The sequence below is a fragment of the Eptesicus fuscus genome, chromosome 9 (assembly GCF_027574615.1).
Source record: "Eptesicus fuscus isolate TK198812 chromosome 9, DD_ASM_mEF_20220401, whole genome shotgun sequence".
Lineage (NCBI taxonomy): Eukaryota > Metazoa > Chordata > Mammalia > Chiroptera > Vespertilionidae > Eptesicus > Eptesicus fuscus.
Window position 1 is genome coordinate 59,872,495 of NC_072481.1, and position 26,116 is coordinate 59,898,610.

Consider the following 26,116-nt stretch of genomic DNA (forward strand, 5'->3'; position numbering starts at 1 on the left):
AGACAAATAAAAGAAATTCAGTGGGGATTCAGTGTTATGTGAAAAATGAACCACTAAGTAAAATCTGTCTTAATAAGTTTATGCATCATTTACTCTAATACTGTATGAGTATATGCTTTGAATTCCCCCCCCCCCAATATTTATCCATTCCCAGGTGAGGTATTTTATTTATGCTATGCAGTTTTGCAACAAACATATGCATTGTTTGTCTATTATGTTTCCTAGGATTAAGCACTTTAGCTCACATATAGATCTGAAAAACAAAAATTGAAGATAGTTTTAAAATGATGAGACAATTTGGAATATTGAGTTTCAAGTTTTTCTTAGTAAAGTCAGTGATCTTAAGAATTAGGGATTGTGGTGTGGTGGGGTTTATTATTCCCTTATACAAACATAACTGTGTCTTTATCAGATTTAAAACCTGAAATGAAAACCAATAGTTTGAAGTAAATATATTGCTGTTTTTCAAGTGAAACTCAGCCTAGAATTAATAAAATTGTTCTTGCCCATGATAAATGAATTTTCAAAGGCAAATGTAAATGCAGTTTTATTATATTTTAAAATTTATATTTTCCTTGTCATGTTGAATATCCATTGAAGCTACTTATTACATTATTTTTCTTTCCATAATAGTTGCTGGCTTCATGTTGATAACTATTTTATATGGAGTTTCATTGGACCTGTTACTTTCATTATTCTGGTAAGCAGACCCTACTTTCCCTTCATTTTTGGCTTGCTGCTTTAGCAGTGCTATTGAAAAGGGGATACTTTGTTTTATTGTTATTTATCTATGCTTTCAATGATTATAAACCCATCTAGCTTGTGGGATAAAATTATATAGTATATTTTAAATGTTATACCATTATTGAGAGTTTATACACTTACTAATTAGTAGTCTCTCCTGTAAAAAGTACTTTTTCTTATTTTTAATTTAATTTGATAAAAAATGTCATGTCATAATCTTTGAAAATCTACTCACATGTAAAACATGTTAAGATTGCATGGTTTGAAACTAGATTGATAATTATAAAGGAAAAACTGATACGTATAGCATATTTTATTTTTAAGTAGTGGAGTGTTTTTGCTAAGAGTTTTAATTCAGGAAGTTCTGTCTCCAAAGTCTATAATATTAGTGTTGTACCAAGCCTATATGGCATTTATGAATTAAATGAATGTTTTATGAAAGTGAAAGAAAATTAGCTTAATATTTACTATCTTAATTTTCACACAGTAATTTAGTACTTTTAAATAAATGTCCATATTCTGAGTTCTTTTTAGGGTAGTTTTTAATTTTACTTTATTTTTCAATTAAAGTTTGCATTCAGTATTATTTTGTATTAGTTTCAGAGAACAGACTGTTGGTTGCCAGAGTGGAGGCACTTTGGGGGTGAAAAAGGTGAAGGGATTAAGAGCTACAAATTGGTAGTAACAAAATAGTCATAGGGATGTAAAGTATTGTAGAGGGAATATAGTCAATAATATTGTAATAGCTATGTATGGTGCCAAGTGGGTACGTGAAATATTGAGGGGACCGCTTTGTAAAGTATATGATTGTCAAAAATATATTTTAAGCTTAGATTAATGAGTGAATAATAAGTCAAATTTAGCTTTATTAGAAATAAAGTTACTTTTCTAAGACTTAAAATACCAAATAACTTGTATTTTAAAATAAATTTGATATAAGTATAGTGGCATTAAGGTATTTTTTAAACTTCTTCCATTATTGTTAGTCAAATATTTGAAATATAGTAAAAATAAAAGAATGTAGCAAATATATTTGGATTTCAGTATTTAAAACTTTTCACTCAGTTATAGTCTTAATTTGTTAGAAATAGGTGTTATTGACCATTATAAGATTGAAAAGGAAACATAAACAAGTTTAAATATTGCCTATATCTTTTTATTACTGTTTAAGCATTCTTTTTCTTTAAAAAGTGACACAAGTGAGCTTCTATGGTTAACTAGTGTTTCATAAAGTTGAGAAAAATTTTAGTAATTCAAGGAAATTTAAAACTACTTTAAGTGTATGTACGTTTGTCACTAAAATGAATTTTTAACACAATTATACAAAGTCAAATGAAAACTTGAGGTGAATGCCTGTATGAATCAGACCAGGAAAAGTGTTGCCGGGAAAGGTGATTTCTCTTTGGAATTATTCAATCCAGATGCTTGTCCCAGTTTTCGTTCTTGGTTTACTTATGTTAACACAGCCTAAGCCTAGGTTGAGTTATAAGACAAATAGCTAACATGAAAGGATACAGTCCTTAAAGACACACGCTTCTTTTTTTCCCCCTTAGCCTTTGACCAAATATATTGATATTTTGAACATTTTAAAGACCATTTTAGGGCTATTTGGTCTTTATGTGTTTAATTCTTTTGTACTGCAGTTTTATTTATTTTCTATCTCTAAAGATAAATACTGACTTTAGAACAATAAAAATGGTTTCATTTGGCAGAAGGAGTTAATGTTCACATATACTCAGTTTTCAGTAAGAAAAGGTAAAGGACATTTTATTATATTGCCCATTTACAGTGTCATTATTATCCTCTACCAAATCATTTAAGTTGAGATGTGAAGGGCTTTGGGGAACAGTGTTGCCAACTTAAAACAAAACAAAACAGCAGGTAGCAATCACAGTGAAAGATCCTGAGAGTGATTCTTCTCTTGCAATTGCTTTGCCCTCTAATCGTCCCAGCACAGAGACAGAGTGGAATAGTGTGTAAAACATTATCTTGCATGTAACCTAAATTGAGATATGATACCATTGTAGAATACCAGTTTGTTGAATATTAATAGATTTACCTGCATATATTCTTCTGGTAATACAGGACCTTTAAAAGGCAATTTAGACACAAATCTTAGTAATATAAATTGTATAGTATCTTCTACATTTTTAAGGAGTACTCTTTTTTAAAAATTTATCTTTATTGTTGAAAGTATTACAGATGTCCCCTTTGTTTCCCCATTGATCCCCCTCCACCCCATACCCACCCTTCCCAGGCCTTCACCCCACTATTGTCTGTATCCATGGGCTATGCTAAAATGCACATCAGTTCCCCCGATTAATCTCTCTCTACCCACCCTCCACCGCCTAAGGAGTATTCTTATCACAAGTTTTTCATTTCCAATTTTTCTGAATTGAAACCGTTTAACTTAGTAATATTAAACAAGTGTACATCTTTCATAATGTTCTATGAAGAAAAATAACATGCTATGGAAGATAAAACTTCCTACTTCTATGTTTCTATTGAGTGTCTCGCCTACAGGCCACTAGAGTTATTATGTCTATGAGAAAAGTGCTTGCAAGTAATGAGCAGTGGGAAACCATTAGTATGCCTGAAATGGTTTAATGAAAGCTTGGATCATGACACCTCAGGAGCTATTCTTATCATTTGGACAGCTCCATCTGCATCATTAATAATTAATTCAGTTCAGTAAGAGTTCAGCTCACACACTCATTTAGAAGTCTTCTTCAGAGAACACCTCTCTGGCTGCCAGTCCCTGGGAGAAATAGGTTTCTGCTTGGCTAACAGCAAAGATCTGGAGATACAAGTGCAGTTTTAGAGTTGCATTTGCCAGGTAGCAAAAGCTCCAGGGAGGACAAAAAGGGTCAGAACATGTGTGGTTCAGTTAGGTTACTTCAGAGTGGTGTTTCTGTGCTTCTGTCTTATCATATCCATGTCAGCACTGCCAGCTGTGGAATGAATTTTAAGCTGCTAAGCTCAGGCGGATGTGATCCAATTGAGCAGGTTGATGACTGGAATGCAAACTGTGCGTTCCTGTAATCTGTGGAGCCTTTTTGTATTTTAAAATTTCTCATGTCATCAATATGGGTGATGACTAGCTGTGCCTGTCATTAAGTGGTGATGACTTTTATCAGCAAATTATACTGGAAGATTATTAAAACAATAATTTATAAAAAATTATTTTGGGGTAGGTAAAAGAATATTATGCATTATTGGCAAGAGAAAGAATCCCCCCATTTGGTGATTTACTATTTTTTGGCTGGATAGGAAAATATTTTTCTTCTGAATTTGCTTTCAGTCTCTTGCATATAATTCTGTTGAGACGTCTATATAGCTGTTTACCATGTACACGTGCATGTGCAAGTACATACACACATGTACACACACACAGAATGGAATTAAAACCTGATTAATTCCTAGTTGTGCTGCCTCATCTCCAGAATTAGTCATTAGTATGGACAGTTAGGCTGGTGAGTTGCCATACAACATGTAACACAATCTATATAACCTGTGCTAATTGGGGGCTTCTATGGGAAGGATTGAATAATGGCATGTACCTACCAGGTTTAGACAAATCTTTGTAACTGTCTTTTTCCTTTCTCACCATTGCATAACACTCTCCAATCTATCCCAAAATCACTGTGTTTAAAGTCAGTAGTAGTTGTGTCGGAAAGAAAAAAACAAAGAACAAGAGTGGGGGTGAAAAGTGGCTGTGTTGCATTGAAGGGAGAAGAGACCCGCTTCTCTCCTGGTCTTTTTTCCTGCCTCCCAGTGAGAAATAGGGGAGATTCCATGTGTGAAGGTTGTGTTTTACTTCTTAAATGCATACCAAACACAGGAAAATAAATTGGAAGAAATAAAAGTGAGAAAAAAGAAATCACTTACTCTAACCTAAAGGAAAAAAAAAAAAAAAAGCAGCAGCAGCAACACAGAAGTATATGGCTGGAAAGAGCCATGTATGTCCTGGGGAAAATGCAAAGAAGAAAGAAGCCAGAATTGCAGCCAGTTCTTTATTTGAAATTAACCCTTTCAGTCTTCAAGTGGCTATTTTGAATGATAGGTTTTATCAAAGACGTTTCTATTTGCCTACTTGTTTTGATTTTCAGTTGTATTTTAAGAGAGTAAGAAAGAAGTAGAAACGAGATGGGGAAAAATCTGTTGAAATATTTTACTCTACAAAGTCATGATCCTTATTAGAGCATATTATCTCCTGAAAAGATCATAGCAACAATATTTATTCTCTGAAAATAAAAATTAGCATTTACATTATTAAAGCATTGGAAAAAATAGAACTCTAAATTCACACTAAAATGTTGTTTACACTTCAGTATATGTTCTATTTAATTACAAAATATTTCACTGTCATATATGTTGGTGGTAACATTAAAATGTTCAATACCTAAATGATATATATTTTTTCATTTGTCTAATAAAAGTAGTAAATATGTATTAGTGACTTCTTTTAAATGTGGAGTTGGGGAGAAGTATCTTAGCTTTTATTATGATTTACAGTATGTCTTGCAGGCCATTTTTCATAATTACTTTGACTTGAAATGATGGCATTTCTCGTCCTATTAAAGATACCATTACCTCACCATTTGTCTATCTTCAAGTCATATTTCAAAGGCTAAATTAGTGTTAGATTTAATTATAAATTTCTTGGGATCTAAATATTAGTGCATTGGCTATAATTATATTTTCAATTTCTTTATTTACTTCTATTTTTTTATTTATCTTTATTGTTGAAAATATTTCAGATGTCACTCTTCTTCCCCCATTAACCCTCTCCACCCCGCTCCCACCCCCTTCCTAAGCCTTCACCACACCGTTGTCTGTGACCAGGGGTTTTGCACATATGCATATAAGTTTTTTGGTTAATCTCCTTCCCTCCTCCTCTGAAATATGTCAGATTGATTGCATGCTTCAGTGTCTCTGGGTTCATTTTGTTTGTCAGTTTATTTTGCTCATTAGATTCCATATATAAGTGAGATCGTGTGATACTTGTCTTTCTCTGACTGGCTTACTTCACTTAGCATAAATGGGAGAATTCGTAGACACTTCTGAAAGCATCTGAGTCAAATATCCTCCTGCGGTTTTATGATTATTTTCTATTACTTTTAGTTGGTTTTAAAGAGACTCATTTTTAAAATGTCCTTTAGAAACATTTGACATTAAGTGTGTTAGAAACAATAGCCCTTATTTTTGCACTCAGCTTTTATGGCTTTGTGTGATATTTAGTTACGTGAGTTCAACACGAACAGGTTTGAGAAAACGCCACTGTTAAACCTACAGTTTGGCTAGTGGCGTAGAAGTGTGTGGGCATTTTAGCCATTTGCTGAGGCTGGGATGGTAGTGTTTTACAAAGAAAATGGAAAATTAGTTATTTTGGCAAGTCCATCAGGTGGAAGTCATTTGACAAGCACACACCTCGTGTTATTTAGGATTTCTTTGAGGCTGTCTTTTATACATTCATTCATTATTTATCTTTAAGGCATTCGTCATCTGAGTGATTTATAAATTGGATTACTCTGCATAGAAGTGGAACACTTTTTAAAATGTAAAACTAGTATATCTTTGTTTTGTTTGAAGGCTAATATTTTCTCTGAGAATAAATTGGCATACTGAATCTCAGCACTGACGTTATAGTAGCTAAATAACCTTTGGCAAGATATTTAACATTGCAGATTTGTAAAATGGCTGTCCAGTTATATTTTAAGAGAACAAGAAAGGAGTAGAAGAAAGAAGGGGGAAAGAGTACTGCCTGCTACTACCTCTGGAGATAAAATTATAGATTGTTGTTGGTTTTTCCCTCCTGTAATTTTTAGGACTTTATGTATTGTGAATGTATTATATTTGTAGCTAGAAAACATACACACACATATAATGTTAACCTCAGTAGGGGAAAGAGAGAGGAAGGGAAAATGCATCTAGCAGTCTGTTTTTTAGGGTGAAATAAGATGTTTTCTGTGACACCTTCTACTTGTTTAGTCCTCAGTCTTAACAAGATGGAAATTTCTTTGTATCATACTTAGCTTTAATTCTATTTTTATGTACTTAGATTTTATGTTTATTGAAAAATGTATTATTGATTTTTACCTGATTTTCTCCATTGAAAAATATGTTTGGATGGGTTCACCTCCAAGATTTCACATTTGTACTCATTTTCTTTTCATAGCATAATAGTTTTATACATCCACATTTTTTTCACATTCACATTCTTTATTTTCTTATAGTTTATATATTGTCGTGGGTAATAACATTTTTTTCTCCCTGGACTATACTACTACTACTACTACTACTACTACTACTATTATTTTATCTTTAGGGGATAATTAATATGCTTAGAAAATAATGAACACCAAATTGAGGATCTACCTATGCTTCAGGAAATTGTTCAAGGAAAAGGAAGGTTGAGTGACAACCTAGGTCCAAAAGTTTGGAATAAAAGAAAAAAGTAGTTTCATTAGGACATTCAACGAGAAGGGTCAAGAGGCTTAAAGGATTTTAACTTTGACTTGACAAAGCAGCCTTTCTTATCTAAGAGTTGTAGCCACTTTGTCTGTTTTTATGGGTTTTGGTTTGTTTGTTTTTAGGATATTTAGAGTTCTTGTTTTTAACCATTAAATTTACTAGTTAAGGTTTACTATTGAATAAAATAAAATTAAAAAAATAAGAACACTGTTGTTTTTGCCTTTTAAAAAAATTAAAGATATACTGTGTACTGTGTCACAATTTTTTTAAAACCAAATCAAATATTTACTGTGCTGCCTGAAAGACCGCTTTAATTTTTTCCAAGGCAGAAAGTGTCTACAATACAGTAAGCACATCCGTGCAGTAAAGTCAGTAAATATTTGTTGAATAAAATGTATGACAGTGCATATCCCTGACAGTGTAAGCATTTATTTATATTGTGACCAACTGAAAAAAATACTCAGACTGTAAAACTAGAGAAGTGTTTTTACAAATGCTTTTGCTTTTTCTCTATACAAGTATTTTAAGAAATTAATTTTAAGTACTAGTTTAAACAAGGAGCTTCTTTTGTTCTTAAGTAATTAACATAGAACACTATCGGCCAACACTTGCAAATTGTGCCTATTTAACCTCATTTTTTTCCATTAAGAAGAAATTCTACATCTAAGAGGAATACAGCACAGTGAGCAAAATGACTGACAAATAGCGTAAAGCCTTTGCTGTGTGCCCAAACTCATCAGGAAGGACTTGGAAATTTTATTTATTGCCCTGTATCGTTTTTTCTAATATAGTGATGAATGGCTAAGATATGGTATCATTTTGTCACATGGTGTGGTGACTTAGTAAAAAGAATCATGTTACTCTAACAAAGTTATATCTATTACCTACCACCAAGAAATTGCTTTCATCCTACATTCAATGAGTCTTTTCCTGAATATACCATTTGGGCTTGTACTGTCTTTAAGTCATATAGAGCTCACAAAAAATAAAAATAAAAAAAATTGGTTTGCCTTTTTTAAAAGAATGATCCGAAGCAAATATCAAAAAATTCAGGACCAACCATGACTGGTTTGGCTCAGTGGATAGAGCATCAGCCTGAGGACTGGAGGGTCCCAGGTTCAATTCCGGTCAAGGGCACATGCCCCGGTTGTGGGCTCGATCCACGGGCGTGCAGGAGGCTGTGGATCAATGATTCTCATCATTGATGTTTCTATATTTCTCTCCCTCTCCCTTCCTCTCTGAAATCAATAAAAATATATTTAAAAAAATAATAATAAATCCAGGACCAGCCTAGTATAGTTCTATTTTTACAGCATAAAAATGGAACTGCCTTCCCTCTGTCCAGCATTCTGCCAGGTGACTAGAGGCAAATGCAAACTACAAACCTTTACCTCTCCTCAGTCAAAACCCAACTCCTTTCTTCCGAGTTCACTTGTGTTTACCTCCCAAACCTTCCTTCCATGTCAGGTTTCATCTTGCCCATCAATTTTTTGCCCTGGCTGAATGTTTTAGAGGGACTCAAAAGAGCCTTTTTCAGAAATTACCTATTTCCATACAATATAGAGACTAGTAATAAAGAACTGATGGCTTTTAATAGATAAATAGCAAAATATACATGTATATATGTTTATCTTACTTTATATAGCTGTTTCATATATTTTATTTCATTTGACCCTCATAATTACCTTACAAGTAGACTGTACAAATGTTATTACCCTCCTTTAATCAGCCAAAATCAAAAGCTAGACTCTCAACTAAGTCTTAGGTTCTCAAATTCATCAATCGCTCCATTATAAGCTACATGCTATAAATGCCTTTCCTAAGGAATTTACTTTAATGTTTCTGTTAGATGGCTTTTAGGCCCTGGAGTACCTCTAGCTAAAGAAACTAATTTAGGTATCTAATTTATTTAATCATCACCACATGATACTGATTTAATGAGGTTGCAATTTCATGTCAAATGATCTATTAAAAAATCGATCAAACATAGCTCGAGTGTTTTATTATTTAGACTTAACTGGATCATTGCATATATAAACTAAAGTTGAATCATTGTCTACTATATACTCATGTCTTTGGTATTTAACTGCATTAACTCATTAAATAAATTTGCAAAAGTGTGTTGTTTATTCTTTGGTTGTGGTGGTCTAATTCTTTTTTTATTATTATTTGTTATAACAGCTAAATATTATCTTCCTGGTGATCACATTGTGCAAAATGGTGAAGCACTCAAACACTTTGAAACCTGATTCCAGCAGGTTGGAGAACATTAAGTAAGTAGTTTGTATTTTAAGCTTAGTGCTTGACAAACTAAGTGCAAGATATTCTCCACAGGGAATCCATGAGTACCTTCTCTCAACTAGAAATTATTCAGAATGAGGTTTTACTGTACGAGGGTGAGTCTCAGTGTGACCACGTCACAGACATTGGTCAAAAATTAGATAACAATTTCTGTCTTGATGTAGAGCCAAGAAATTGTTTCAGTAGCTTTGTGGAAATTCCATATCACGGTAGCAGTTTCATTTGAATTTAAAATGCAGTTCAAAATGATGTTCCTGCTTTCATGGCTGATAAGATTATATTCAGTTTGTTTTGTTAAATGACTTTTTTTGATTTAAGGATCCTGAGCAGTTTTCTATTTCTTCTAATCTTGCTTTCCTAAGAGAATACATTATATTACTATTGTCAACATGGAGATTATCTGTTGTTTTTATGATAATTGAATAAATGTTTTATTTCAATGTTGAATAAAAACTGCAATAGCCTATCTATGGAAAAATGCTATCCAAATTAAGAAAAATTTGATAGTTGTTGACTCCTAAGTCAGCTTATGGAAGCATTTTCAGTTATTTTTTTAATATGAGCCATAATTTAAATTTTGATGAGGTATTATCCAAGTTGGTTATAATGGGATTGCAAAAAAATATTTTTAATGTAAAAAATGGCAGATCTATAGTAAGGGTAGTTTTTTTTAAAAATTAGAAGTTTTAGATAGGTTAGTGCCAGCTTCATTGCATGTTGCATGGTAAGAGAGAGAGCTAATCTTTAGCATCTCTCTCTTTTCTTCCTTTTCCTCTTTCTATCTTCTCATCTACACCAGTAATTACCGTGTTTGTGATGGCTACTATAATACGGACTTACCTGGGTAAGGTAGAACCCTACATTAACAAATTTATGGCATGATTTATATTTTTTACAAAGCTGTCAATATCATGAATTGCCCTTAATTCTTATAATTATTTTTGTATGTCTGATTTGCTGTAGTATTTTAAAACTATAATATGCCTTTATTTTTTAATTGCTTGCCTCTGCATTTTGACTAATTTATAAAATATATAAATGCTTTCATATTACTTTCTATTTTAATTCTGTCTAATAATTTTGTTTCTCTTTTCTGCTTATAATGCTTTCTAGCTATGAAGATAATAAGCCATTTATCAAGTAAGATCATTAGTTAGACATGGAATGCACCGACTTTAAATCCTTCTCATTCCGTCCTATTTCCTACAGTTCTTTTCTCCTTAAGCTATTCATGACGAAATTTCTCCAAAATTATTTTATGTTCAAGTTGTTCTCATGTTTTTTGTCCCATTTCAGCTAGGCTTCTTCATGCTTTAGTTATAAAAACCTTAGGGTTCACCTAAGATTAGTTTATCAGAATCTGAAGTTTAGGAGCTGATTATCTGCCATTTAACCTTTCTGTATGTGTCACATTACTCAGTGTTGTGGGTACACCACAGGAATAAAAAGATAGGAGTCACCTCATTAAGGACTCCTAATTTCTTATACCAAAATGCACATAAAAGCCAATAAAGTCCTGGGGGATGTTTTACACGTTGAATTTTAATGTAGTTTTCATACCTTGTTTATTCTGGAGTAAAAAAAAAAAAAAAGGTCATATCTGCTGTTGCTGTTTTCACTGGAGGCTGCAGTACTAAATGCTACTATTCTTCTTTAATCAATGAAAGGTTAAAGCCAAAATGCTGTTGAATTTGAATGTGAACATAGAGAAAGTCAACTGCTACTACTGATATGTTCATATTTAAGTGTGATGTGTGTTGTTCTCTCATTGAACCTGTGAATGAAACTCACTTTATTTTTTCAGGTCTTGGGTGCTTGGCGCTTTCGCTCTTCTGTGTCTTCTTGGCCTAACCTGGTCATTTGGGTTGCTTTTTATTAATGAGGAGACTATAGTGATGGCATATCTCTTCACCATCTTTAATGCTTTCCAGGGAGTGTTCATTTTCATCTTTCACTGTGCTCTTCAGAAGAAAGTAAGTGACCACGCCATGGGGTTCTGCTTGTTTGTTCTTGTAGTGGAAATAACAGATATAATGGGGAAGATATTAAGTTACAATTGGCATATTATTAATTGGGTTATATTTTTAATCATAAATTAATTGTAATGCATGTCTGGAAATTCGGGCTTCACATGTAAAATAATTCAGTAGCAATCATTTTTGGATCTCAATTTGGGGCTCTTATAAACTAGGTATTTATGTTAAGATGTCTTCTTTGCTACTGGGGTCTATAAAAATGCTTTGTGCAAAGGGTATACAAGATAAAGAAAAGGTTAAATAATCTTGTTCTTTGCTCAATAAAGAGAATACAGTGGTCTAAAATGAAGTTGAATATAAGGATACATGCCCTTAATTTAAAAGCTCTAGCCGTACAAAAATCTAATATTAATGTTGCCTTTTGAGTAATTTTAATGATCTAGATCTAAAATCCAATAATTTTGCATCTCACATTTTATTGTTTAGTGCTGATTTTATATTAAGTGGAGTAAGCAAAAATGATTCAAAAATTAATGTTTGTTTGGAAATGAAATACTGCTGCAAACCCGAGAGAATAGTTTAGCACCATTTAAGTCTAAAATTTCCGAGCCTTTCTGGTATCATCTTTTCCCTGCCTGCATATCCAGTGTAGTCTTTTTATTCTGTTATTACTGGTTGGTCACTTAAATTGAACAGAGAAATAGAATTGTGAAAGTGAAAACTATTATGTTTTCAATCCTGACAAGATGATAGTGTTGTTACTTCCATCAGTTTTGAATAAGCTGTAATTTTGAGATAATAACAGTGGAATGTGCAGTCCTGACAGGTAACGTACATTCACAGCAATATAGGCATTAGGCAACACCAACACCGGAGGTGTTATTTGGATAAAGTACCACTTTCATTGCCATTGTCTTGGTTATGCAGCATTTCAGAGTAGTTAATAGCCATTAAGTGTGCAGACATTTTTTATAAGGTATGATGTGTTATTTAATAACATTGAAGCTTAACTTTCTAAATATGATTCAGGTATAACCTTTGTAATTGCTTTGGTTTTTATATAGTTCTTACTTTATAAATGAGCATTTTGTATACATGCATACGGGCACATTTATAATCTGCCAAGTTATTTTGAGATAAAACTGAAACTTAGCCATTATTTTCTCATAGAGTTATGTGTATTAATTGAACAAAGATTTTGCTATGCTTTTTAACTACAATTACATTTAAAAGCATCCTGCAGCTCTTTTGAATATACCCTACTTAGGCTTGGACACATCCTCTTGGTGCTGCCAGGATGACTTGTGAAGAATATGATACAAAGTGATTTAGTTTAAATCCTGGTTTACTACTTCAGTGAGCATATTTAGGCAAAGAAAATGCTTTGAAAGTTCAATCCCATTGTTATTTGTCCTAATAGGTATAATTAAATAAAGCTAAGAGGAGGAAAATGCAAGTGCACTTAGATTTAAAAGGTCATCTAGTGACTTTAATTATCTAGTTTTGCAAGGAATAAGTGTCAAAATCATGGTCTTTGTGGGCAGATACAGAGCATAGAACTGTGAGGAGGGGAGAAGCCTTTGAGTGTGTTTTGTAACCTACTCGAAGAAAGAGTTTCTTATGCAGTATCTCCCTGTCTGTCTTATAATTTTGAAGTCTGGCTCTTGGCCACAACAAGACATGTTTATGTGATGTTTATGTGCCAGTATCGTTGCATAGAATCCAGGACTCTCACCTACTCCTCTCAAGTTTGTTCCACCTCACCAGGGGCCCTATCATTTAGCGAGTGTTTGGACTTCATTTTTTAAAGTTTGCTTTAAACTTTCTTTCAGACCTAATAACTTTTCGACGTATTCTTATATCCAAGCTTGGGGGGGCGGGGAATTACATGGTAACTCATTAATGTGAATAGAAATTGCATAAATAGTTCCCTTGTGTGCTAATGAAGTGCATAGGCAGCTTAGACTCTTTTTACTCAGTGTTAAAACACATCAGGAAATGAACAAAACATTCCATCATAATTAATGGCATGTTATCAAAGTACTTTTTTTCTTTATTCTTGTGCCAAAATAGCCTTGTCATTATAAAGAGGTTACCCACAAAAGTATGCAATCCAATAAAAGAGGTTTATGTACATTGACCTACCTAAGGAGGACTTGACGCGTCTAATTCAGTCATTTTAAGTTTCAGACGCTTCATGTCCTCCTTAGCATGAAATATAAAATTGGGGTTCCTAAGTATACAGAGAAAATAAGGCTTTGAAAATATTGCTATTGTATTAATAACATTTGCATAACAGGTTATAAAGCATTAGAACCTAATATGTCACATTGAAGAGATTTTACTAGCCAGTCTAATGGACAGAGATATTTTTTCTGATTACAACAGTTTCAATTAAACTTGATTTTTGTAAGTTCAGTTTATTTTCTGCACAGAAGTATGTTTGTGGAACTTCTTGGTTGTCTCCATTGCTTATTTATTTAGAGAAAGGGAGAAGCAAGGATGTTTATATTAACCCCATGGTCTCCTGGTGGTTCACTGCAGGTGCGAAAAGAATATGGCAAGTGCTTCAGACACTCGTATTGCTGCAGCGGCCTCCCAACGGAGAGTCCCCACAGCTCAGTGAAGGCATCCACCACCAGGACCAGCGCTCGGTATTCCTCTGGCACACAGGTAACAGGGACTCTGACAGCGTCTTTACTTGGCCTTCTTGATAGAAAGCCTACCGAGACAGGCTCTGTTCAAGTGCACTTACTGTCTCCTCATTCTAATGATGTCTACATAGCAAACACTTGCTTTTTTAGTATTTTGGTTTCAATGTTGTCTTAAGTATTTCTTGAAGGTGTTTCTTTAGGTGTGAATATCCTTTTTTTGAGAGGTGTACTTCTTTAAAAAGTCTATCAGAGTCATTTCATAGCCTAAGCTTTGTATACAGCGCAGTGTTTGTTGTACTCAGTAAACATTTGTTGAATAATCAGTCATCTCTACGTTAAAAAAAAAAAAAAAAAGCAATAAAGGAAAACTTTTAAAGAATAGAAGATTAAATTCCCCTTAGTAGAAAAGCTACAGAGCAGTATAGAATTCCTTAGTTTGAGACTAGAATCCACACACGTTTTCTTTTTTAAAAGCCCGACAGACCATCCTACACAGATTGGTAGGTTAAATCTTTGTGTGTCTTTAATAAGGTAAATTTGGGGAAACTAACATAACATGTCTTGCTATTTTATGTTGATAGAGTCGTATAAGAAGGATGTGGAATGACACTGTGAGAAAACAATCTGAATCTTCTTTTATCTCAGGTGACATCAATAGCACTTCAACACTTAATCAAGGTCAGTTACTAGGAAAATTTGAGTTTACAATATAAATTTTGTACCTTTTGCCAATTTACAATAATCCTAGAGAAAATGGGGAATTTTTTTCAAATGTGTTTATATCACAAGCTCCTAAATCTTTTGAGTCAGTTTTTATTCTTTATTCGAGTACATATAAATTCTTTTTATTCAATAATGTAATGCAAACAGTATAATTTTAAATTCCGCATTAAGAGTAAGGCTAGAAAAAGTAATTACTGAAAATATACTGATTCATATGTTTTTCTAGTGAGTAGAAATTTATCCCTTTAACCCAGACATTTACCAAAGTTTTTTTCTTAAAACATCAACACAATTAGACTAACCACTATTCACATTAAACAGTGCCAGTTTTGTAGTGAATATTCTTATTTGCAAAAGTTTTTATTTTACATTTCTTTCAAAAAGTAAAAAGTGTCAAAAACATTTATAGTAAATCTTCATAAACAAAAAGCTAAAATACATGAGAATTTACAAATTAATCTTTTTCTCCTTGAATTACTATTTTTATGTGTCTACAGTTATATCTTTAAAATTATCATTATCAATATAATTCTTAAATAAGCTGGCAAATAAAATATTTTAGCAAGATAAGGACACAAATACATGTATACATAGTTCTGAATGCAAGTTTAGTAAATTTTAACTTGGTATGAAAAAAATCATGTCATCGTAATGTCGGTGGAAAGGTAATTTATCCAGGTAATTTTAGTTTTGTTGTATTGATTAGTAATATAGCATGTTATATTTTATCACAGTGACATTTTTCAATGTTGCCATTGTTTTGATAAGAGTTGGTTTAAAATGAAAAAAAGAGTATGTATGACATCAAAGTTGAATTTTAAAATATTTTTAGTCAAATTACATTAACTATGCACAACATGTTTGATAAGTATTGAAAGGTTGGTAATTTGTAAATTAGAATAAGTGAAATGTGTTTATTCCATGGCTCTGATATGCTACCTAATTTTGTTAAGATGACTATCAAAAAGGAAACGAATTATTCAGTGATTCACTTTTTGAAACCTGGCAAATAAAATTCTTGTTATGTACAATTTATGAATGGGCCAATAATTCATTATACACAGCCTTTTCTTCCTCAGCATGTGTGCTCTTGCATTTACTAAGAGAAGCTTTGTGCAATGTGTCATACTTTTTATCTGTTTGAAGTTGTTTTTCCTCCTGCTTGTATTGAGGTTGTTATTAACACAGATGTTTTCATGAGGGATAATCCCACACCTGTAAATTCTGAAAGTTTGAGATTCCCTCTTCTGGGCCTCAGCGGTTAGGTTTTTAATATTAAGCAGTAACATCTTGAAACATAATGTTGATCTCTGTGCATTTAATTGCCATTTTTGTTTAACAGTGATTTTTTGTATAAATTAGTAAATGTCATCCTCAGCAGGTGTTTACTTGGGGGACTTAGAAAGCACCTGTGAATTACTGAAATTTAACTTCCCTCTACCCTTTCTCCTTCAAATTAGTAGTTCAAATACAGTCAGAAAATTTCAGCAGATTTTTCGTTGCCAACTTGTTCACTACCCTTGATGAATACGAAAAGTACTGTACTGCAACTGTAACACTAAGAGAACTGATGTCTTTTCTTTCCTTCCCTTTCTTTTCTTTCCTTTTTTGCTTTAGGAATGACTGGCAATTACCTACTAACAAACCCTCTTCTTCGACCCCACGGCACTAACAACCCCTATAACACATTGCTCGCTGAAACAGTTGTATGTAATGCCCCTTCAGCTCCTGTATTTAACTCACCAGGTGTGCTTATACTTACGAATAAAACTACCTTTCTTTGCTGCTAAACAGAGCTCTGGTCTTTGCCCTTTCTCTAGAATATTCATGTTGCCATATATTTATTATTACATCCATAGTCTCAATTGAAGAGAATGGTATATTGAGCATGCCAGGCTTCTAAAACTGCACTATATTATAGTAAAAATTCAGCCATGATAGTATTTACCAATAATTATCCATGTTTTTGACACAGGTGGCATAAATCTTAATATATTATTACAGGACTGACATCACATGGTCCGCGAGCCCATCTTCAAGATTTATATCACTTAGAGGTATCCGTTCTATGTAATATTCTGTTCAGTTGACTCTAAAGCTTGCCGACAGAATTTGCTTTTGGAATGGATTAGCTAATAAAGTTCATTTGGATGCCTAGCTATAGAAAACGACATCCAGCATTATCAATGTAACCATACTATAGTATAGTGCAGCTTTATGGTAGTTTTTCTTTTTTCTTAAAATAGCTTTGAAAATAAAGTTAATAACAGTCAGTTTATACCTATAGTTGTGTTTGTTTGTTTTTAATTGGGGGAGGGGGATAGATTGTCACTAACCCAACCTATATTACTGTGTTTTCTAATAGCTTATTTTTTAAAAAGCATATATATTTAACAGAACTTTTCAAGATTTTGATAAAAGTTACTGCTGCTAATTACTGCTAGCATATAGTCTTTATTTGTGATTGATATTTAGCACTAAGTTTAACACAGAACTTTGTTTCTGTTTTTTTTTCCTTGAAATTCTATTTTAACGTAACTGCAGCTTTTCTTTTCATTCTCTTGTTTTTCTCACTTTCCTTATGCTTTCCTCTAGCAACCTACAGAGAGACAAGTATGGGAGTAAAACTTAACTTTGCCTATCAAATGTAAATTTTTTCAGCATGATTTTTAACCGGCACAATTAAAACATAACTAGCAGTCATGAAGTAGACTCAGCGGGCAAGTGGTTCACAATTTGCAACTAAAAATGTTACCAAATTCAAACAGTACAGCTGTCTGTACTGCTCTTTCTCAACAATAGATGTCTGTAGCAAACGCTGTCCATACTTAAGTATACACAATGCTGAAATAATTTGCTCTTTAAAGCCCGAGGTACTGTCAACCCGAATGCTGAATAATTGACTTATCATTTCTGCATTCCCAGTCATCTTGCTACAGGCTGTGGAAAGTCTTCAAGTGAATTACCTGAACTTGGGCAGAAAATTTGCCTCTTCCAAACCAGTCAAAGATGTGCTTAAATCTGCAGTGTATCATAGAAAACACCTCCTGTTTTACCCAGTATATATGTTTATATTTATTAAGCAATAATAAAAAGACAAGATCAAACCTCTACAGAGGAAACAAATGCTAGCAAGTGACCTATCCTGTAACTTAAAGCACCAAGCGTTTTCCAGTGGTGGATCTTATAAAGATTGTGGTGCACATAGGAACTTATAAAGCTAGAGAACTGTGTCAACCAAGCTAAAGGAAGCCTTACAAATAACTATCAGAACTTCATTTTGTTATATGTGGAGCATGATGTTAATTGGCCTGTCAGTTTCTCAAAAGTAGAGGTTGGATCAGAGTTTTTTAAAATAACATGAGTGACCAACAAATATAATCACCCCATTTTCTCATTTTCTACTAATGATAATTTATCCAACAATTATCATATATTTATTGGTCATGAAACTGAGTTTTCTAGGATAATCTGCAGCTTTAAGAGTGAAGTGAGCACTAAAAAGGGAAAGTGCCTATTTTTTCCAAGAATTAAATTTTTTTCCTAAACTCCTCCAAGCCTTGCATACAATGCAGCAGCCTCACAGTGGTCAGTTTCATTTCAATAACCATCATTTCATTCTTTTTTTTTTTTTTTCCAGACCTATCTGTAGACAAGTGATTTTATTTTTTTTTTCTCTAGGATTTTGAGAATGAATAACCCAATTTCTCATGGTGCAGATCATTTAATTTTCTCTATTTTTTTCCCATTTGCCTGAAAAGCACTGTGATGTCCTAGTTTACATGTTTATGTGTCTGTAGAAAATATAACTCTGATTCAAAGAGAGCATGTTACCGTATTTTTTTTCTTCCTAAACCTCTTTTCATATCTTCAGCAGACTTACCCAATCTTTCATTCCTTTAGAGATAAACAATATATTAGCCAAGGCTAACACCCTTTTCCCATTCCATAGTGAATATTTATTCTTGGTTTAATTTCTGTGACCCATACTTAGGAAATCTCTAACATTTCTGCGTTTAACCTCCATGCCCACGGTGTCTGTGGGCCAGTCTCGTGCAGTAGACTGCGGGTTCATTCGGTGCTGTCACTGTGACTGATGCAGACTGCAGGGCTGCAGGCAAACACCTTGACCATTAGGAGCCTGGGGCCATGGCTATTAGAGTACTCGTTTCCAAAGTACATATCAAAACAACAAGAAATATTAAACCAAAACGTGAAAGGCTGTTATTGCTGGTAACCTAATTTGTTGAACCCTTGCTCTGACTAAGTTGCTGAGAAGCTTAGAAATTCTTCATCATGTTACAATAAATCATTTTACTTTCTTTTATATATCAGCTACTCTTAGGCCAGATAGCCTGAGCAGACAGACATGATGTGAGTTGTCCAAAGTGAGTCATTCCACCTGCTGTCTGTCATGTTGTTGGATGGTGCTTGTGGGCCCCTGGCCCGGTCCGTATGAGAGATGGCTGTCTTTGTTTAACATGAATTCTTTGTATCTGTCCATATTTTTCATTCTTTTTTTTTTTTTAAATTTCATCTCCAGAAAAAAAGGAAATGTTAGATGTTGTTTAAAAAAAGTTGCTTGCCACTTATGTGGGTTTGTGTTGTACATTTGCCTTTGGTTTTTGTATGTGACTTATTCCTTTTTAATTTAGTGTTGTTTAGGACAAATTCTGTTAATTTTGTTTTTCTAAATCATAGTCTCGTACTTTAAAATGTAATTGTCAATAATGAATTGCTTTGCATTAACTATGCAAGGGCATGGAGTGAAGTCTTTTTTTGTCAGAGATTTGACCCAAAATCGATTAACTACCGTCTCCCCGAAATTGATGAAGTAATATTCAGTATGCCATCTTCCCTCCCTGGAAAACAGAATTATCCTTTCACACGTTTTCGTATTAGATATCTAAGGGGGTGCGACTGTTTACCGTTGGGAATGCGGGAAAGCCTGGCACTTTCCAAGTGTCCGCTTTCAAACACAACTTTGTCCTGAACGACATTAAAACGTTTTGTGCCAAAGAGTTAATGATTTTTGAGGAAGGATCAGCAGCCATAATGGAAACCCCGTTGTCTGTTTCAGGACATTCACTGAACAATGCCAGGGATACAAGTGCCATGGATACTCTACCGCTAAATGGTAATTTCAACAACAGCTACTCACTGCGCAAGGGGGACTACACCGACGGCGTGCAGGTCGTGGACTGTGGACTAAGTCTGAATGATACCGCTTTTGAGAAAATGATCATTTCGGAGCTAGTGCACAACAACCTACGGGGCAGCAGCAAGACTCACAACCTGGAGCTCACGCTCCCAGTCAAGCCTGTGATCGGCGGGAGCAGCAGCGAGGATGATGCCATCGTGGCCGACGCGTCCTCTCTCATGCACGGCGACCACCCGGGGCTGGAGCTGCACCACCGAGAGCTGGAGGCCCCGCTCATCCCTCAGCGGACTCACTCCCTTCTGTACCAGCCACAGAAGAAAGTGAGGCCCGAGGGCACGGACAGCTACGTCTCCCAGCTGACCGCCGAGGCCGAGGACCACCTGCAGTCGCCCAACAGGGACTCCCTTTACACGAGCATGCCCAACCTCAGAGACTCTCCCTACCAGGAGAGCAGCCCGGACATGGAGGAAGACCTGTCTCCCTCCCGGAGGAGCGAGAACGAGGACATTTACTACAAGAGCATGCCCAACCTGGGGGCTGGCCGCCAGCTCCAGACGTGCTACCAGATCAGCAGGGGCAACAGCGACGGGTACATCATCCCCATTAACAAGGAAGGCTGCATCCCCGAAGGGGACGTGAGGGAAGGGCAGATGCAGCTGGTGACCAGCCTTTAATAGCGCAGCCGGGGAGTTCCAGGGGCCACCTGCGAGTATTCACAAAGCAAGGCCGGTGGACCCCACGCAGACTCGGCCCCGCAGACAGCCCTCATGACCTGTGGTTCCTCCCGTGTAAAAAAAGATGACTGAACCTTGCCGTTCTGTGAATTTTTATAAAACATACAAAAAAAAACAAAAAAAACCTTGTATATACACAGAGTATACTAAAGTGAATTATTTGTTACAAAGAAAAGAGATGCCAACCAGGTATTTTAAGATTCTGCTGCTGTTTAGAGAAATTGTGAAGCGAGCAAAACGCAACTTTCCAGCCATTTTACCGCAGCAGTTTGCGAACTAAATTTGTAAATATGGCTGCACCATTTTTTTGTAGGCCTGCATTGTATTATATACAAGACGTAGGCTTTAAAATCCTGTGGGACAAATTTACTGTACCTTACTGTTCCTGACAAGACTTGGAAAAGCAGGAGAGAGATTCTGCAGCAGTTTGCAGTTCACTGCAAATCTTTTCCATTAAGGCAAAGATTGAAACCATGTTTAACCACTAGCAATCAAGCCACAGGCCTTATTTCGTATGTTTCCTCAACTGTACAATGAACTATTCTCATGAAAAAAAAAAATGGCTAAAGAAATTATATTTTGTTCTATTGCTAGGGTAAAATAAATACCTTTGTGTCCAACTGAAATAGAATTGTCATTAAAATAATTTTAAAGAGTTTGAAGAAAATATTGTGAAAAGCTCTTGGTTGCACATGTTATAAAATGTTTTTTCTTACACTTTGTCATGGTTCTGCCCATTGTCACTTAGTTTCCACTGTATACAAGTGTTCTGCTCTGACATGTTAGTTTTATCCTTACATTTAAATTCCTTATTGCCAAAAGAACGTGTTCTATGGGGAGAAAAGTCTTTGAAGCCAGTCACGCCATGCCTTGCACAACCGTGGTGAAATCTAGAAAAGATTGCGTGTTGCCCTCCGTTTATTCTTGAACCGAGGGCAGAGAGGGCACGAGGCACTTCGCACAAACTTTCTAGTGAACAGAAGGTGCCTCTTCTTTTTTAAAATAAAATGAAACATAAATATTACTCTTCCATCTTCCTTCCGCCTATATTTAGTAATTAATTTATTTTATGATAAAGTTCTAATGAAATGTAAATTGTTTCAGCCAAATTCTGCTTTTCTTTGCATCCCTTTGTGTAAACCTGTTAATAATGAGCCCATCACTAATATCCAGTGTAAAGTTTAACACGGTTTGACAGTAAATAAATGTGAATTTTTTCAAGTAGTTAACGTGCACTTTTATGTATGATACACAATTGGCTTTAACACATTGGCCCTCTCCCACCCCTCCCCCTCGGATATATTTAGATCCCTTCATAATGTAACCCATGGATATGGAGAAGAATACAGTTAAGTTGCTGGATGGCTTTCTATGCTAAAAAGTATATAATATATTTATATTCTGATTGTCTATTACCCATGCTCACAATTTGGCCAATAAGTTTCAACAAAGAATTATACTGAAAGCCTTTTGTTTGTTGGATTGCACCAGAACTTAAAAAATAACAATGAAAAAAGGGGGGTTGCAAATTCTACAGTCAAATTGAGCATCATAAAAATTTTTTTTTGATTTTTCAGCAGTATTGAGAAGAAATTCCTAAAACATACTTTTACAGTGTGAGGATTATAAGTATCCCTATAAGGGAGCTGCAAATGACAATATTTGTTATCATCGAAAGGTTCAAAAATCATAATTGAATCTCAACAAGTAGATGTTTCCTGTCCACATCGTAAGCATTTATACCAAATTCTTCTACAGCTTAGTGGTTCTCCCCAGTGCTCCCACCAAGTTAGAAATCACTTTATTTTATGTGGACACACTTAGTCATGCCTGTTGATTTTTGAAAAAGAGTAATGAGAAAAAAAGTTCAAGTATATATTTATATATCTAAATGTGGCTATAGTAAGGTAGACACTATATAATAAAGGATCAATATTTAATAGTAGGGTAACAGTGAAGGAGTATATTCACATGTAGTTACCTAACAAGATGGAGATTGACTATAAGACATTATATTCATATTCAAACAGATATAATTCTCTGAGAAGAATAGTCATATTTCTTTGGCTAAAACTCTTTAGTCATTTACAAAATTTTATTTGCTAGAAGGAAGTATTATATAATCAAACATTTTAATTTTCTATTTTATGCTTTTTTCCTTTCAAAGCCTGGAACTATACAGTGTTGTGTGATATGTACGTCCCAGTATACAAACGGTAGGATTAGGTGGGTTCGGTAATGAATTACCAATTAAAATTTTAAAAAAAGGTAGCATTGATTATTCAATTAGTGCTATTTCTCTTGAAGCAGTTCTTAAAACTGGTATGATGTGAACAAGTATATAATACATAAATGGTTAATGTTCTCTTTAGAAAAAGTAATTTATTATGAGTCTTTATATTAGAGGGTAGAATCTGGAAGCTATCATTCATCTTTGCCACCAAAAGAAAAATTGTCTTTAAAACTGATTTCTTTTTAAAAACATATAAATGTTGCCTTAAATTCCATCTAGGCTTCCTCCTAGTACAAGTTAGTTTTTTAAGTTTAAAATTATTAACCTACTGTCTGATGCATTACTCTGTTTATTAGCCCAGTAGGTTCTTTAGGTCTGCCCAGACTTCACCTGGATTACTGTGCAATTTCTACATCCTTGATTGTTTCTCTTTGTGATAGTCACAACTGTGAACTTTTATAAAGTCACGTTATTGTACCTCTTCCCAGGGACAGTTACTCTACTGGTCTGTTAATAAGGAATGCTTGTTAACAATGGCGTTAGCTGTAGCTTCATACAGGTTAATTCAGGCTGACTTATTTTGAAATATAGGCCTGTGTTTATTCTATTTGCAAAAGAGAACAACTGTATATATTCATCTTACAGGCTTTTAAAATCATTGATGTGGAAGAGAATCCATCCATACAAGTGTAAAGTTACCTATATGTTGTCAAGTCCAACTCATCCACGTTTATTTGAGGGTAGTTCCGTATAATATTTTAACCAGTATTAACAACTGGTTTTAAGGGAACAATTATTTGACAGAAAATTCCCATCACTATTCTCTCCCCCAAAAGAAAAGCATCATGCACAAATTCATTACCAAATTTCAAAGAATTATTCATGTGTACTTGTTATAACAGTGTTTTCAGGACCCTGGCTTTATGTATTTATTTAAATGAAAAAGGATAAAATGTACTTTTCCATCAATTCAACTTTGAACCTCAGGCTTCAAACTGACCTTTATGATGCTCTCATGGGATAGAACGTTTTGTAAAGAACTTGAACTCACTAAGAATTTTATTGTGGTTATAACCTAAGTAGAAAAACTTGAAAGAATGCATACAAGTTGAATTTTTGTAATGAAAACAGCTCTTCGTATTTTATTGATACTGAAATTTTCTTTAAAGACAGTTATTCCTGCAGTGTTTTACAAATAAAAAAACTACCTGTGTTCCAGATATTATTTCTCTTTCCATGAAATTGTTGCATTAAGTCTCAAACATCAGTATGAAAAGGTACTGATATGTTGAATGTAGATGAGGATTGCTTCACAGGGTAATAAAATTAGGGTGTTTTTTGGTGAAAATGTTTTATCACATGTTTCCTGCTTCAAGCTGATTTTGAGCAGTCCTTACTTAAATAGGAGCTGAAGAATGAGTGAATGGTTCTGGGTTTGGGGATTAATTCATGGCTGCCTTAATTACCATTTGAATGGTATGCAATGGGAATTTTCTATTATGTCACTTTGAGTTTCCCTATGATCATAGAAAACACATTAATTAGCTAAATGCACCAAGCCAAAAACTTGAATGTTTGAGAATATCGCATTTTTTAACCGACATGCACTTCATGCATATCACGGATGCTTTGTTCCAAAATGTATGGGACTGATGGAAGCTCCTGGATATTATCCAAGTTCAACTCAACACACTATGGCCACCATGCTTTCAAGGCCAGGGTAACATATCTCTGTCAGAGGGCATTAATAATAAGCTGAAAGAGCACCATGTAATTAGGCTAATTAAGTGAACTGTAAGTGTTTTTCAAGTATTGGCAACAGACCACCCCTCGTCTCTTACGGCCTCTGTGGGGTTTTCATCCTTTCCCTGATGGCGTTACTGTTTACATCTGCTTTGGGGGAAAAATAATACCGCCCCATGAATCTTTTACCCATTTCTCTGTTACGTGCTTCTGAAACGATAAGACCAACATCTCTTAGAAATGTTTAAAAAGCATAGTTAATTTCAAGCAAACCAATGTTGTGTGAGCATAAGAGACATGATGATCAATTTTTGAATAGTTCGTTGAATATTTTTACATAAGCATTTCAAAATCGTATGTCAGAACCGAGTTTTTTAAAAAGCGGTTTGGCAGTCACAGCCACATGGCTTTCTCGGTTGATTTTATTAGGCAAAAAATGACTGATCTTTTGATACTCTCTTAAAAAGACAGCCACCATATAGAACACCCAGCAACAATAATGATAGATAGCAGACATATTGATTAGATTGAAAGATTCATTAAATATTTTTTCAGCTGAAATATCAATCTTTATGAATAGACTAGAGGCCCCATGCCGGAAATTCGTGTAAGGGGCTTGGCCCTTGCAGCCCCAGCTTCATCTGGAAGGACGTCCGGTCTAATTAGCATATTACGCTTTTATTATTATAGATGGCATTTAAACTAAGGTGACCAGACGTCTCGCTTTTGGCGGGACAGTCACGATTTTTAACCGTTTGTCCCGTGTCCCACGGTGTTTTAAAAAAGTCCCGATTTTTGGAAAGAATGCACGACAAGCTAGGGAACGGTGGGAGAACAGGAAGGGAATATACGGTTTTCGGCGGCCATATGGCTATTTAGCCAGGATATGAGTTTTACATTATTTTTGTTAATTTTATAATGTTAAACTTTAATAATAACAAATAATTGTTGAGAACTGATTATCGAGAACTGCTTATCAAAGTTCGCATTGTTGATCAGTTGTTAGAATTCGACCACCATTGTTTGGACTTAATGAACAATGGCATTTTTTGGGATTGGCAACGACGAAAACATTTTGTAACTGTCTCTCAGACGATACACATCGTACTGCGTGCTAGGAAGCTAGTTAAACAAGTGATGTCATTACAAATCAGCTATTCAGATAATTTAGGTAAGTAATTTATTATTTCATAAATACATAAATTTTCTTGAATTTAGCAGACAGTACTCGTATTATTTATATTTTATAGTGGTGGCAAAAAGTCTAGCACTGGCCTTGAAAGTGACACTTACGACTTACGTTACGGCAAATTCAGAGGAAAAATAATACAAGTTAGTATTGTTATTATTTAGAAAGAAATATAGGATTAAAA

At 34.4% G+C, this 26,116-nt stretch overlaps 1 protein-coding gene across 1 annotated transcript in view; it reads left to right on the forward strand.

Annotated features, from left to right (window-relative positions):
- Positions 1–21,985, forward strand: part of ADGRL2 (adhesion G protein-coupled receptor L2) — a 177,684-nt gene extending 155,699 nt beyond the window's left edge. The window contains exons 16-23 of the mRNA XM_054721170.1: positions 634–700; positions 9,400–9,491; positions 10,319–10,363; positions 11,324–11,492; positions 14,040–14,168; positions 14,731–14,827; positions 16,490–16,618; positions 19,953–21,985. Coding sequence (XP_054577145.1) covers positions 634–700; positions 9,400–9,491; positions 10,319–10,363; positions 11,324–11,492; positions 14,040–14,168; positions 14,731–14,827; positions 16,490–16,618; positions 19,953–20,707 — 1,483 coding nt within the window. The 3' untranslated portion in view covers positions 20,708–21,985. The remainder of the gene's footprint in view (positions 1–633; positions 701–9,399; positions 9,492–10,318; positions 10,364–11,323; positions 11,493–14,039; positions 14,169–14,730; positions 14,828–16,489; positions 16,619–19,952) is intronic.
- Positions 21,986–26,116: the final 4,131 nt, after the last annotated feature.